Source organism: Lolium perenne, chromosome 2, assembly GCF_019359855.2.
Source record: "Lolium perenne isolate Kyuss_39 chromosome 2, Kyuss_2.0, whole genome shotgun sequence".
NCBI classification, from domain to species: Eukaryota; Viridiplantae; Streptophyta; class Magnoliopsida; order Poales; family Poaceae; genus Lolium; species Lolium perenne.
The window spans coordinates 77,922,678-77,937,465 of NC_067245.2; the positions used below are offsets into that span (position 1 = coordinate 77,922,678).

The window sequence follows — 14,788 nt, forward strand, 5'->3', positions numbered from 1 at the left end:
TTCAACGTTGGACGGAGGAGGACGATATCAACATGTTTATAATTTCTATTACTTTTAAACTCTTCATACTAATATTAATGATTACTAAAAGATTAGTGGATTTCTCGAAAAAATTGCGTAGTACCAAGAATATGACCTAGTGCTTTTGACGGCTTAAAAATAAATCACCCTCTCTCAGCTTCTCCCGTAAGCCGTCCAACTTATTAGGTATCCATAAGAGGGCAGCTTATTTGTCTTTTTTTTTGGCATGGCAACTTATTTGTCAAGCGAGCGAGAGGCTGGGCATATATATCTTGTTTCTTTCCCTTGTCTTTTTTGGCAAAACCTATACACCGACCAGGTCGGTGGCTACCGGCCACCGCACACCCCCTGGTCGGGTATGGGCCAGGCCCATTTGGGTCTGTTTAGCCTGTGCAGTTCGTTTTTGCTTTTTTTTTTCTGGTTTTCTGTTTTCATTTCGTTTTTCTGTTTTCGGTTTTGTTTATATTTTTTTAGATTCGAAAATTTTATTTTTTAAAAATTGTTCAAAGTGAAAGAAAAAAATTAAAAAAATTTCAAATTTGAAAACCGTTTAAATCTAAAAACCGTTCAAATTTGAAAACCGTTCAAATTTGAAATTTGTTCAAATTCAGAATTTGTTTAAAAATTTAAAATGTTCAAATTTAAAATTTGTTCAAATTTTAAAAATATTCAAATGTAAATTTTGTTCAAATTTAAAATTTGTTCACATCGAAAATTGTTCAAATCCAAAAATTGTTCATATAAAAAAATAAAAAACTAGAAAATAATGCTTTCAATTTTTCGAAAATATACAGATTTTGGAAAATTTTGTTTTTCCGAAAAAATTTCACATTGGCATTTTAAATTTTAAAAAAAGAAAAGAAATGAAACAGCAGAAAAGGAGAAAAACAGAAAAAACGAAAACAAACGTCACTGGGCCGGCCCAACAGGCACCCTGGGGGGTGCGGAGCCTGGTCCGCACCGACCGGGAGCTCCTATAGATCGCCTTAAGCGACGATCGCGGCCGGCTCCGCTTAGGGAATTAGATGTGGCAGTCTAAGATGGGCTTGGCCCATGTTACGTACGTGCGGATGCCTGCTGATGTTACGTAAGATTTGGTAAATTTCCTTTTTGTATATTTTTCTTTCTTTCTCTTATATGTTTGAATAAATGTTTATATGTGAAAACTGTTCAAATTTAAATTCTTTAGATCTAAAAATTGTTCAAAGAGAAATTCGTTCAGATGTTGAAATCTTTATATATAATTTTTTGTTCGTCTTTGAAAAATGTTCAAATTCAAATTTTTTGTCCAGATCTAGAACTTGTTCATATTTAATTTTTTTCACATATACAAAATGTTCAATTGAAAATTTGTACATATTTTGAAATAGTTCAGATACAAAATATGTTCAGATTTCAAAAATGTTTAAATTTGAAATTTGTTCATATTTAAAATTTGTTCGGCTTTGGCAAATATTCAAATTTGTACGATTTTCAATTTAACAAACATTTTTTAAGAATCTAATAAATTTTCATAAAATCAAACAGTTTAAAAATAGAACAATTTTCAAACCCGAACATTTTTCAAAATTCAAAATCTAAAATTGTTCAAACACGAAAAATGTTCTATATAAAAATGTTTAAAATAAAAATTGTTTAAACTTAAAAATTGTTCAAATTTTTAAAAGTTCAAATCTAAAATTGTTCGAACTTAAAAAACTTTCAAATTCAAAAAAGTTCAAATTTTGTAAAGTTCAGAAAAAACCAATTGGCAAAACCAAAAAAACTGAAGAGAAAAAACCAGCGGAACCAAATGAAAAACTAGTAAAAAAGGACAAAACTAAAGAAAAAACGAAAGAAAACCAATTCGATCGTTAATGGGCCGGGCCAACTCTGTCCCGCTCTGAGCGGAGCTAGCGCTCGCTCCCGCGTTGAGCGGAGAATAGGGATCGCGGCACCGACCAGGGTGGTGTATAGCACCTCCAGTCTTTTTTTGGGGGGGAGGAGAGTACGCGAGATCCAATAAATCCTGAGGCCCACGCGAATATACCAAAAGATGTAGAGTTCCGGACGGGATAAGTAACAGGCCCATGAAGCTTGGAAGCAAGGACATATTCTAAGCTGGTGCAGATCAGGCCCCTCATCCGAAGTCAGGAGTTCGGTGTGCCGTACTGGGCTCAGCCGAGCCTTCAGCCGGCCGGTCCGGTCCGGTGCTCCCTGCGCGCGCACGGCGGCCCTCGAAGGATGGCGCGGAACGGGTGGCCGTGGTCGCGCGAGCTCGCGCCGGCCGGTGGCGATCTGACACGCGGTACGAGCGGCGGCCGGCATACGTGTCCAGCGGCTACGGGCCCGCGGCGCCAGGGTTCGGTACAACGGAGCCGTATTTCTCGGGCCAATGCCTTCCGCACCTCCCACACTGTCCATGGCCTGCGCCTCCCTCCCCTGCTCTCCCAAACCACCTGAATTTCCACCGCAGATCACTCGCCTGCCTCCTGCCTCTTCTCCTCCTCCTAACCGTCGCCGTAACAAATCCCAGCCCGTTCCTTCACACTAGCTAGCTAGCTAGCTAGAAGCTTTGGCAGTTGAGGTAGGTACCACAGGGGTGTGCTGTGCTGCTAGCTGCTGTGTGTGCATATATATACTTTGGTGAGATCTGGTGTGCTTGTTGGTAGCGCGATGAGGTCCATGGGAAGCCCGGACTCGTCGTCAGGTTCCGCGCCGCCGCGGCATCAGCAGCCAGCGCCACCGCCGCAGCAGCAAAGGGGCTCCGCGCCGGAGCTCCCTCCGGGGTTCCGGTTCCACCCCACGGACGAGGAGCTTGTCGTCCACTACCTCAAGAAGAAGGCTGCCAAGGTGCCCCTCCCCGTCAGCATCATCGCCGAGGTCGACCTCTACAAGTTCGACCCATGGGAGCTCCCCGGTATGTGCGAGCAAGATGCTGCTTAAGCGCCGCAATTTCCATTCGCAATAAAAAATATATATTCGCCATCAACTTCATGTACATGGCTCACTATGCAGCCGAAAAGTATTGTTAAATTATTTTATACAAGACAAGTTGATGTTATATCTATCTGATCCTCAACTGTACTTGTGCGATTCTTCTTCATGTGCTCGATGCATCAGAGAAGGCGACGTTCGGCGAGCAGGAGTGGTACTTCTTCAGCCCACGCGACCGCAAGTACCCCAACGGCGCGAGGCCCAACAGGGCGGCCACGTCGGGGTACTGGAAGGCCACCGGCACCGACAAGCCCATCCTCGCGTCGGGGACCGGCCGGGAGAAGGTCGGCGTCAAGAAGGCGCTCGTCTTCTACCGCGGCAAGCCGCCCAAAGGTCTAAAGACCAACTGGATCATGCACGAGTACCGCCTCACCGACGGCTCTAGCTCCACCGCCACCGCCAACCGGCCGCCGCCCGTCACCGGCGGGAGCAGGGCTGCCTCTCTCAGGGTACGTGTCGATCGCACATATAGTCTAGCTAGCAGTTAACAATCCTTTTAATTGCACTTGACACCGGCCGGTGCTTGCATCATCTCTATCGTAATAATGATCCATCTAATCTATACTTATGCATGCATATAGATAGGTTGCGTGCGTGTGGTTGATCAAGTTAATTAGTTTCTCATCAGCTGGACGACTGGGTGCTATGCCGCATATACAAGAAGATCAACAAGGCCGCGGCCGGGGATCATCTGCAGAGGAGCATGGAGTGCGAAGACTCCGTGGAGGACGCCGTCACCGCGTACACGCCGTATGCCACGGCGGGCATGGCCGGCGCAGGCAGCAACTACGGCTCAATGCTCCATCATCACAGCAGCCACGAGGAGAATAACTTCCTTGACGGACTGCTCACCGCAGATGACGGCGGCGGCCTCTCTGCGGGCGCGGCCTCGCTGAGCCACCTCGCCGCGGCGGCGAGGGCGAGCCCGGGTACAACCAAGCAGCTCCTCGCTCCGTCGTCTTCGACCCCGTTCAACTGGCTCGACGCGTCCACGGTGGGGATCCTCCCGCAGGCAAGGAATTTTCCTGGGTTTAGCAGGAGCAGAAACGTCGGCAGTATGTCGCTGTCCTCAACGGCCGACATGGACAACGGCGGCGGCGGCGGCAATGCGGTAAACACCATGTCTGCATTCATGAGCCCTCTTGCCGTGCAAGACGGGGCCTACCACCAACAGCATGTCATCCTCGGCACCTCCCTGCCGCCGGAAGCCAGCGCCGCCGCCGTCTCTGGTTTTCAGAATCCCGTTCAAATATCCGGCGTGAATTGGAATCACTGAACAATCGACACCGACACCAGTCCACAGATGTGCATGCACGCATGCATAACTTTCACAAGTCGTACATTGCTAGCCAGCCAATAGCTGTTGTTGCAGTTAGTGGTAGTCGCATTCAGTGAGCACTGAGTAGCAAGCATGCATATCACCATTGCATGCATATATATGGCCGCATTGCACCACCGGGCATTCACGTACTTGTACGAACTTGCTAGCCATACCTAGCTATGAGGTACACAAAACGTAGTCAGAATTATGCTTATGCGTATAGATTGTAGCGCATGTAGTAAGTATATGCAGTTTAAGTTCTCATTCAAAGTTAATTTTTGGAGGGGACTACTTCGATCGCATTTAGCCTTAACATGTAGGCATGTAAGTAAATACTAAATAGGGCACAGTACATGGTAGTTGCATGCATGCATGAACTTATATTTGCTTAATCCACATGCATGTACATTGTGTAGTTAACTCGGTAGATGTATCTCATCATCTTTTTTGTATTTGCACTAAAGATTTGTAATTTGTAAACTAGGATTAATTACTACAGCTAGTAGTACATGTATGAAAGGAAATTACCCATCAACCTTCATATATATATTGAAATCTATTTATAAATAAGAGTCATAAGCTTATTGTTCTACTTGGTATTATATTTCAAATAGAATTTATCCAGAATTTATTCAATTGACTAATAACCCACAAGGCCCAAGGGTTTAACTACTTTTCATTTCGAAAAAAGGACCCACAAAGACCGAGGGTTTATCTATATCGCCTCCCTATTCATTAATTATAGATGACCAACACCTATAAGTTATGAGCCACCTCTCCGTCACCCTCTACTTCCTATCTTGCCAACAACATGGGTCGTCCAGAGTGTCCCGACGTATTTGCCACCTGGCATCATCTTCTAATCCTCCACATTTCTATTGGTTCACGGGACTTGACGTATAGTCATAAGGGGATCCTGATGTGAACCTTACTGCAGTATGAGGATGCACAAAAAAACTATCTTCTCTAGATGCAATCACTTGGAGACATTTAAATATGATATGTTAAACAGTTGTCGACATATAGTAATATTATATTTTATGCATTAGTTGTATCATGTGATTCATGTTTGTATGCCTTCATTTTTATTTCATATTGTTTAAGCATAAGTAATTAGCAACAAAGATTGGTGTGGTGCATGGCTAGAGATGGTGCATTGACCGATGCAAAGGCTAGGGTCTTAATTACCGAAAATGCTAGACCTACAGGGTCTGTGTTACGGAATAAAACTTAGGGGAGGACGTGGGGTTACTGGGTTGGTTGGTTTCCTTCACCCACCGTGATTTCAGGGATGCACCGCCTGTGGCTGCTCTCCACATCAGTGCGTAAGCACAATCCCGTTGAATAATCCCGTAAGTCTAGCATTTTCCCTTAATTACCACCCTTTTCAGAAAAAAATTATCTAAGGCGGAGGCTTGAGCTGGCCTTCATTCCTTTGGAAAAAAGAACCTTCACCCTAACCTTCAAAAAAAAATGAGACCAACCAAGACTAGTCCTTGGTGGCATTATAGAAGAAGATTCCTTTTTGGTGCAAATTCCAGAAATTCGCTCGACGGGTTTTGAACTTTGGTTATTGGGTGAGCCACCCCTACCTTAACCAACTAGGCCTCTACCCGGTTCTCTTCACCCTAAAGTCCCTAACCTTCACGGGATGAAGGATGACGACTGACATCAAAGCAAAGAGTGGCATCCATATTGGAGAGGTGAGAATTAATGGTGTTTATCCCTTGGAAATACAATGTTTTTTTAATGTGTATTAATGCCAAGCAAATTCAAATATGATAGTGACATGTCCAATCCTTAATCGTAATCAACACCAACCATGTTTATCTCTCTACCTCAGCTTCGCGCATAACATTACGATATGAAAATTGCAGGCACAACAATAATGTGCCATTTTTCGTGGCTAATATCAGCCAGAGAATTAGCTAGCTACACCGTACCGGAGAATTCAAAGGTAGACCAATTACCTCGGTACGGTCATGTCATGCATGCCACTGTGGGTTGCAGCCACAGAAAATATTGTGTGAGAGACACGATATGGTTCGCCCCGATCGCAACAGAATCCGAACGAGCGGCCCACCTGGTCGATCGATCGCTCGTCGTGTCCCCGGTAAAAATCAGACATGTTTCCTCTTCCGACGGAGAGCCTGATCGCCCAGCTGTTCCGCTCACGCGCGGTACGGGCGACAAACGCCGGCAAAGCTCCACGGGAAGCCGTCGCGCTCGCACCACCAACTAGAGAGAAAGAAGATAACACCGATCGTTGAGAAAAGTATGGGCGCGCGCGGTGGCATGTGCTTGCTATCACGGCGATATGCCGCCCCGGAGAGCTTCGCCGGGAAGGAGCTAGCTAGCTACTGCATTTTCCAGTGCGCCGAACGAGAAGACGAGAGCGAAAGGGGAAGGCGGAGCGGACGTACGGGCGGTCGATACGTCGGCGGGAACGCGCGCGGCATGCCTTTCGGCCCTGTCGAGCTCTGGGCTTCCCCGATTTGGATAATTTGGGCGACGGCGACGTGTGGGCGGGGCCCCGCTGCTAAACGACGGATCGCCCGATCGTGTCGAGCGATCTCGACGCGTAATTACCCCGCTACCTAGGTCATCAGCTTCCATCGATACATCCTTATCTTATCTCTCCCGAGCCGATCCTGGAATTGACCGCGCTTTCGCACCAAGCTTTTTACCCCCGCCTCCCGTACGTCTATCGGAGTAGCCAGTTTTCACACGCCCTCTAGATCAGATTCACCCCCGCGCGCGCGCGGTGGAAACCACCGGTGCGTGGTAAATATTTTTACCACGCCCTTCTCGCTCAACCATGCGCCTCTTGCTCGATCCGCTAGCTACGTGTTGAGCCGCGATTGCGGTAACTACGAAGAGGTTGCGCGTGATTGGCCGTTTAACCACCGGTACGGTCGGTATCGGCATACGTAGTAGGCTATCGCTGTCCCGGCCGCGACAATGTGTGCTGCTATGCTAGCGATCGAGCTATCGACGTCGGTGTCAGCGCAACTACTAGCTGCTAGGGTATAAACAAGCAGATCAATGGGAACTGATGCTGAGATTTTATTGCATGCTACATCAGGGATATAGGAGACGAGGACAAGCGATTTTTTTTTTTACTTTGTACCTCTGGTTGATCGAAAGGCCGTTGCTTAGCCAAAAGTACTACAGCCACAAAACCTAGGGCAGTAATTTTTCTTCCCTGTAAAAATTATGTACTCCGCATAATTAAAGCGTCTGCTCCATGTCGAAATAAGAGCATAATTACCTTCGGGAAAAAAATTCAAGTTCAACTAGCTAGGAAAGCATGGTTAATTGCTTAGATGTGGAGATGACAATGATTAAATCATGCTAGTATTACTTCTTTTCATGTTAAAAAATTAGGCAGATATTTGAAACAACTGTTAAATATAAATATAGTGCCTAGCCTTCTTCCATCAGATCGGACTTTTGGTAATTTAATTGGCTAGTGCAGTAATCTTATATGATATCAAGGCCAAGAGGTCTCAAGTTCGAGACCCTGCACGAGGGGGAGGGTTGAATATAAATAGAGTGCCTAGCCTCCTTCGAAGATCGATCTTTTGGAAAACAAGTTCTCTAGATTTTTATTTACTTTGCACCTCCGGTCCATGGAAAGGCCGTTGCTTAGCTAAAAATACAACCATAAAACATAGCACGCTTATTTTTATTGATTCGACACAAGGGGAGCCAAAGAATATTTATAAGCTTTAACAGATGAGTTGTCAATTCAGCTGCTCATGGAAATAGACTTGCACGCAATGGTTTATCAGTAGTAAAAGTTTTATAGCAGTGGTAGTAGTGAAGTAACAATAGTAATGAAATAAAAACAACGGTAGCGATGATTGTAGTAGACAGCAGTATTAAAATACTGCAGGCACAAGGATGAATGAACGGGCGCTGCATGGATAAGATAGTTCATATAATAAGCAAGACATGGGAATTTTCAGGTAATAATGATAAACCATCCAAGTATTAAGTAACCATAGGCGTGTGTTCGTATTTAGTCGTGCGTGCTCGCAATGAGAAACTTGCACGATATCTTTTGTCCTACCAGCCCGTTTGCAGCGGGGCCTCAAGGGAATCTACTGGTAATTAAGGTACTCCTTTTAATAGAGTACCGGAGCAAAGCATTAACACTCCGCGAACACGCGTGATCCTCATATCAAAGCCATTCCCTCCGGTTATCCCCGTTATTGTCACTTTGGGGCCTCAGGTTCCGGACAACGATATGTGTATACAACTTGCAGGTATGATAAAAAAAACAATAATTATCCTCATGAATCAATAGCATGTTCAGATCTGAGATCATGGCACTCAGGCACAAAGTGACAAGCATTAAGCATAACAAGTTGCAATAATGTCAAAAGTATTAACAACGGATACTAGGCACTATACCCCTAACAATCCTATTGCTATTATATGAACAATCTCATCCAATCCCTACCATCCCCTACAGCCTACAGCGGGGGAATTACTCACACATGGATGGGGGAATCATGGATGGCTGATGGAGAGGCTTCGGTGATGGCGACGGCGGTGATCTCCACCAATTCCCTGTCCCGACAGGGTGCCAGAACGGAGTTTCTGATTCCCGGATTGGGGTTTCTGGTGGCGGCAGAGCAGCGGAACTCTTTCTGTAAAAAAGTCGAGTCCCCCTCTGTTTTTAGGGCCAGAGGCTTCATATAGTCCGGAGGAGAGGTCGAGAGGGTGGCCGAGGCATCCACACCACCCCTAGGCGCGACCAGGGCTTGCCCGCGCCTAGGCTAGGTGTAGGCCCCTCGTGGCCCTTCTCCGTCTCGTCTTCTGGCTCTGTGAGTGTTCGGGTGAAATAGGGACTTCGCGATATTTTCCGGGAATTTTCCTGAAAGTTGGATTTCTGCACAAAAATGAGACACTAGAGCAATTCTACTGAAAACAACGTTAGTCCGTGTTAGTTGTATTCAAAACTCGCAAATTAGAGGGCAAACAACAACAAAAGTGTTCGGGAAAGTAGATACATTTTGGACGTATCAACTCCCCTCAAGCTTAGCTTATTGCTTGTCCTCAAGCAATTCAGTGAGAACTGAGTGCGATAAAAGAAACTTTCACGAACCTAATTGCTTCATATGATGTATATATTCACTATATGATCAAGTACTTAGGCGATTCATAATAAGAAGTATGCAACTAAGGCTACTCAATAGTCATGCAAACTATGAAAAGATACCAACACAATAATAAGAAACATGAAACATAAGTATCTGCAGGATTGCAATGCTCATAATATGATATGATAAAGTGGTATCTCGCTTGCCCTTATTTGTGGAGAAAAACATAAATGCCAAGGCACCTCTGAAGTTCAAGAGAATACTAGAAGTAAAAAATATCGAAAGGTTCTAGCATCACAGTTATAACATAATTAATCTTATTCCGGGACAAGCATATTACACTAAGAATGACTGCTATGCTTTCGAGAAGGTGCTCAAAGAAAGGATGGTGACTCAACATAAAAAGGTAAAAGATTGGCCATGCGCAGAGGGAAGGAAGATTACTGATGTGCTAGACCTTTTTATTTTGAATAATATAGAGGTGTTGAAAATATATTTTGAGAGGTATGCATGTCTATGTCAACGACTAGCATTAAATGATTTATCATCCTTTCGTATAGTGACCTCAAGAGCGGCTCCCATGTAGTTCTCCATGTGCACACCATTATTTAGGATCTCTCTCGTATATAATGTGCGGAGCTTTATTTGTTTGTTTTATATTTTGTTTGGGTTGGGCACCCAGTTGCCTTGCTCTTTTTGCAATATTATGGACCAACACATTATGCATGATAGTCACGGTATGAAGTCATGAAAATACAATAAAGCACTCAATACTTCCTCATGAGCTAAAACAAAACACAAAACATGTAGTAATGTTTGAAGGTTTTAAAGGTAGCACACAAGCAATTCACTTTGGAGTGGCGGTGAAATACCACATATAGGTATGTATGGTGGACACAATTGGCAAACTTTGGTTTTTGGTAGTTGGATGCACGAGTAGAGCTCATACTCAGTACAAGTGAAGGCTAGCAATAGACTGGGAAGCGACAATCAAGAAAGTAGTAACTGTCATAATCATGCTTGCGACAGAACAAAATTAACAGAAGGATAAAAGTAATACAAGAACTTCGAGGAAAAATAAATATTCAAGGCTTAAATGACTTTTGTTTAGTCTTATGCATGCTTGAGCATGTGCCACGTCGATTCAAATGAAACATTCAGAGGAGGATACCTCAATATCATAGCGTTTTATGAATAGAGCAATAGAAACAAATATCTATATGACATGTTACCTACTATTACTGAATTGAAACTAATCATGCAAGGGCAAAAACTACTAAGCATCATTAAGTAGCATACACCTTACACGAACAAACTAAGTATGTCCACATAAATGAGTACATGTACAAAAACAAAAACAAATGAGTTCATAACAGCCTCTCACCACATCTCGAATTGTCATGACCGTCATTATTGCTCTTCACTTGTGTGGCTTGAATAATATGAAATGATAACCAAGCTCCAATGGAGTCACGGAAGACCGTTCAACCCTGCAGAAAACTTTACAAAACCAAAGAAGAACAATAAATATTTTTGGGTTTTCAATTTTTAATCAACACACAAAGAAAAATCTTTTTAAATTTTCGAATAGCAAACCATAACAAGAAAATGAAACAAACTAAAACTTTAAAAAATAAAGAAGAAAATGAAGAGAAAAAACAGAAATATTTTTGGTATTTTTTGTTTTGAAAAGTAGAAATAAAACAAGACCAACAAAAGAAAGAAAACTAACATAGATACCAAATGCAAATAGTGGGAGAAATCTGCCAACACAGAACAGCAGGCAAAGATCAATTTTTTCAAAAATGTTATGTTGCTCAAATCGAAAAGTGAAAAACTAATGAAAGTTATATAACAACCTGGGTCTTATGTTTAAAAATTTGTAGCTCAATAAGACGTTCCGGGTGAGAATACGATTTTTTTCGATGACAACACAGAATTTGTTTTGGGACAGCAACTTCCCCAATTCTTACCTCCTTCCTATTAGAGGCTATCCTTGGTATAAAAATGAAATAAATAGGATAAGGAGAGGTTATTACTGTGGTAAAAACTTCCAAGATTCAATAAAAGAGAAATTACAGAAATAAACTAAACAAGAACAAAAGAAAGCGAAACATGGATATACAAAGTTCCGACGGGATATGATGTATCGATGAGTGAGATGTTGGTATACCTCTCCCCAAGCTTAGACTTTTGGCCTAAGTGGAGTTCAATCCTAGGCGGGCCAAGAAGTGGTGCCTCTGTAATACGATGAAGAAGCACCTTCGTCCTGATATGAGCTCGAGGATGCCCCAGTGTAATGCGCAGTGCTGACGTGGGAGTTGGATTGCAACGTCGCCAGAAAGTAGCTTCCTTGTGACGGTAAAGCACTCGTCCGTTGGGAACCCCAAGAGGAAGGTATGATGAGTACAGCAGCAAGTTTTCCCTCAGTAAGAAACCAAGGTTTATCGAACCAGTAGGAGTCAAGGAACACGTGAAGGTTGTTGGCAGAGGAGTGTAGTGCGGCGCAACACCAGGGATTCCGGCGCCAACGTGGAACCTGCACAACACAATCAAAATACTTTGCCCCAACTTAACAGTGAGGTTGTCAATCTCACCGGCTTGCTGTAAACAAAGGATTAATCGTATGGTGTGGAAAATTATGTTTGTATGCGAAGAACAGTAGAGAACAATGTTTGCAGTAGATTGTATTCAGATGTAAAAGAATTGGACCGGGGTCCACAGTTCACTAGTGGTGTCTCTCCAATAAGAAATAGCATGTTGGGTGAACAAATTACAGTTGGGCAATTGACAAATAGAGAGGGCATAACAAGGCACATACATATCATGATGAGTAGAGTGAGATTGAATCGGGCATTACGACAAAGTACATAGACCGCTATCCAGCATGCATCTATGCCTAAAAAGTCCACCTTCGGGTTAGCATCCGCACCCCTTCCAGTATTAAGTTGCAAACAACAGACAATTGCATTAAGTATGGTGCGTAATGTAATCAACACAAATATCCTTAGACAAAGCATTGATGTTTTATCCCTAGTGGCAACAGCACATCCACAACCTTAGAACTTTCTCATCCTTTGTCCCAGATTTAATGGAGGCATGAACCCACTATCGAGCATAAATACTCCCTCTTGGAGTTACAAGTATCAACTTGGCCAGAGCCTCTACTAGTAACGGAGAGCATGCAAGATCATAAACAACACATATATGATAGATTGATAATCAACTTGACATAGTATTCCATATTCATCGGATCCCAACAAACACAACATGTAGCATTACAAATAGATGATCTTGATCATGATAGGCAGCTCACAAGATCTAACATGATAGCACAAGAGGAGAAGACAACCATCTAGCTACTGCTATGGACCCATAGTCCAAGGATAAACTACTCACACATCAATTCGGAGGCGATCATGGTGATGAAGAGACCTCCGGGAGATGATTCCCCTCTCCGGCAGGGTGCCGGAGGCGATCTCCTGAATCCCCCGAGATGGGATTGGAGGCGGCGGCGTCTCTGGAAGGTTTTTCGTTTCGTGACTCTCGGTACAGGGGTTTTCGTGACGAAGGCTATAAGTAGGCGGAAGGGTAGCGTCGGGGGGCTGACGAGGGGCCCACCCCATAGGGCGGCGCGGGCCCCCCTCTGGCCGCGTGGCCCTATGGTGGCGGCGCCTCGTGGCCCCACTCCGTATCTCCTTCGGTCTTCTGAAAGCTTCGTGGAAAAATAAGACCCTGGGCGTTGATTTCGTCCAATTCCGAGAATATTTCCTTTGTAGAATTTCTGAAACCAAAAACAGCAGAAAACAGCAACTGGCTCTTCGGCATCTCGTCAATAGGTTAGTGCCGGAAAATGCATAATAATGACATAAAGTGTGTATAAAACATGTGAGTATCATCATAAAAGTAGCATGGAACATAAGAAATTATAGATACGTTTGAGACGTATCAAGCATCCCCAAGCTTAGTTCCTACTCGCCCTCGAGTAGGTAAACGATAACAAGGATAATTTCTGAAGTGACATGCTACCATAATCTTGATCAATACTATTGTAAAGCATATGAGATGAATGAAGTGATTCGAAGCAATGGTAAAGACAATGAATAAACAACTGAATCATATAGCAAAGACTTTTCATGAATAGTACTTTCAAGACAAGCATCAATAAGTATTGCATAGAAGTTAACTCATAAAGCAATAAATTCTTAGTAGAAAGTTTTGAAGCAACACAAAGGAAGATATAAGTTTCAGCAGTTGCTTTCAACTTCAACATGTTTATCTCATGGATAATTGTCAACACAAAGTAATATGATGAATGCAAATAAGCAAGTATGTAGGAATCAATGCACACAGTTGACACAAGTGTTTGCTTCTCAGATAGAAAGAAGTAGGTAAACTGACTCAACATAAAAGTAAAAGAAAGGGCCCTTCGCAGAGGGAAGCATGGATTGCTATATTTGTGCTAGAGCTTTTATTTTGAAAACATAGAAACAATTTTGTCAACGGTAGTAATAATTCATATGTGTTATGCATAAGACATCTTATAAGTTGCAAGCCTCATGCATAGTATACCAATAGTGCCCGCACCTTGTCCTAATTAGCTTGGATTTACATGGATTATCATTGCATAGCATATGTTTCAACCAAGTGTCACAAAGGGGTACCTCTATGCCGCCTGTACAAAGGTCTAAGGAGAAAGTTTGCATTGGATTTCTCGCTTTTGATTATTCTCAACTTAGACATCTATACCGGGACAACATAGACAACAGATAATGGACTCCTCTTTAATGCATAAGCATTCAACAACAGATAATATTCTCATATGAGATTGAGGATTGTTGTCCAAACTGAAACTTCCACCATGGATCATGGCTTTAGTTAGCGGCCCAATGTTCTTCTCTAACAATGTGCATACTCAAACCATTTGATCATGATAAATCACCCTTACTTCAGAGAAGACGAACATGCATAGCAACTCACATGATATTCAACAAAGGTGAAATAGTTGATGGCGACCCCAGGAACATGGTTATCGCCCAACAAGCCACTTATAAGAAATAAGATACATAAGCTACATATTCAATACCACAATAGTTTTTAAGCTATTTTTCCCATGAGCTATATATTGCAAAGACAAAGAATGGAATTTTTAAAGGTAGCACTCAAGAAATTTACTTTGGAATGGCAGAGAAATACCATGTAGTAGGTAGGTATGGTGGACACAAATAGCATAGTTTTTGGCTCAAGGATTTTGGATGCACGAGAAGAATTCCCTCTCAATACAAGGCTTAGGCTAGCAAGGTTGTTTGAAGCAAACTCAAGTATGAACCGGTACATCAAAACTTACATAAGAACATAT

General features: G+C 43.1%; 1 protein-coding gene across 1 annotated transcript; it reads left to right on the forward strand.

Annotated features, from left to right (window-relative positions):
- Window positions 1-2,420: 2,420 nt before the first annotated feature.
- Window positions 2,421-4,842, forward strand: LOC127333031 (NAC transcription factor NAM-B2). Its single transcript, XM_051359349.2, has 3 exons — window positions 2,421-2,920; window positions 3,124-3,446; window positions 3,626-4,842. Exons 1-3 carry the CDS (start codon window positions 2,677-2,679, stop codon window positions 4,271-4,273), a joined length of 1,215 nt encoding a protein of 404 aa, XP_051215309.1. The 5' UTR covers window positions 2,421-2,676; the 3' UTR covers window positions 4,274-4,842.
- Window positions 4,843-14,788: the final 9,946 nt, after the last annotated feature.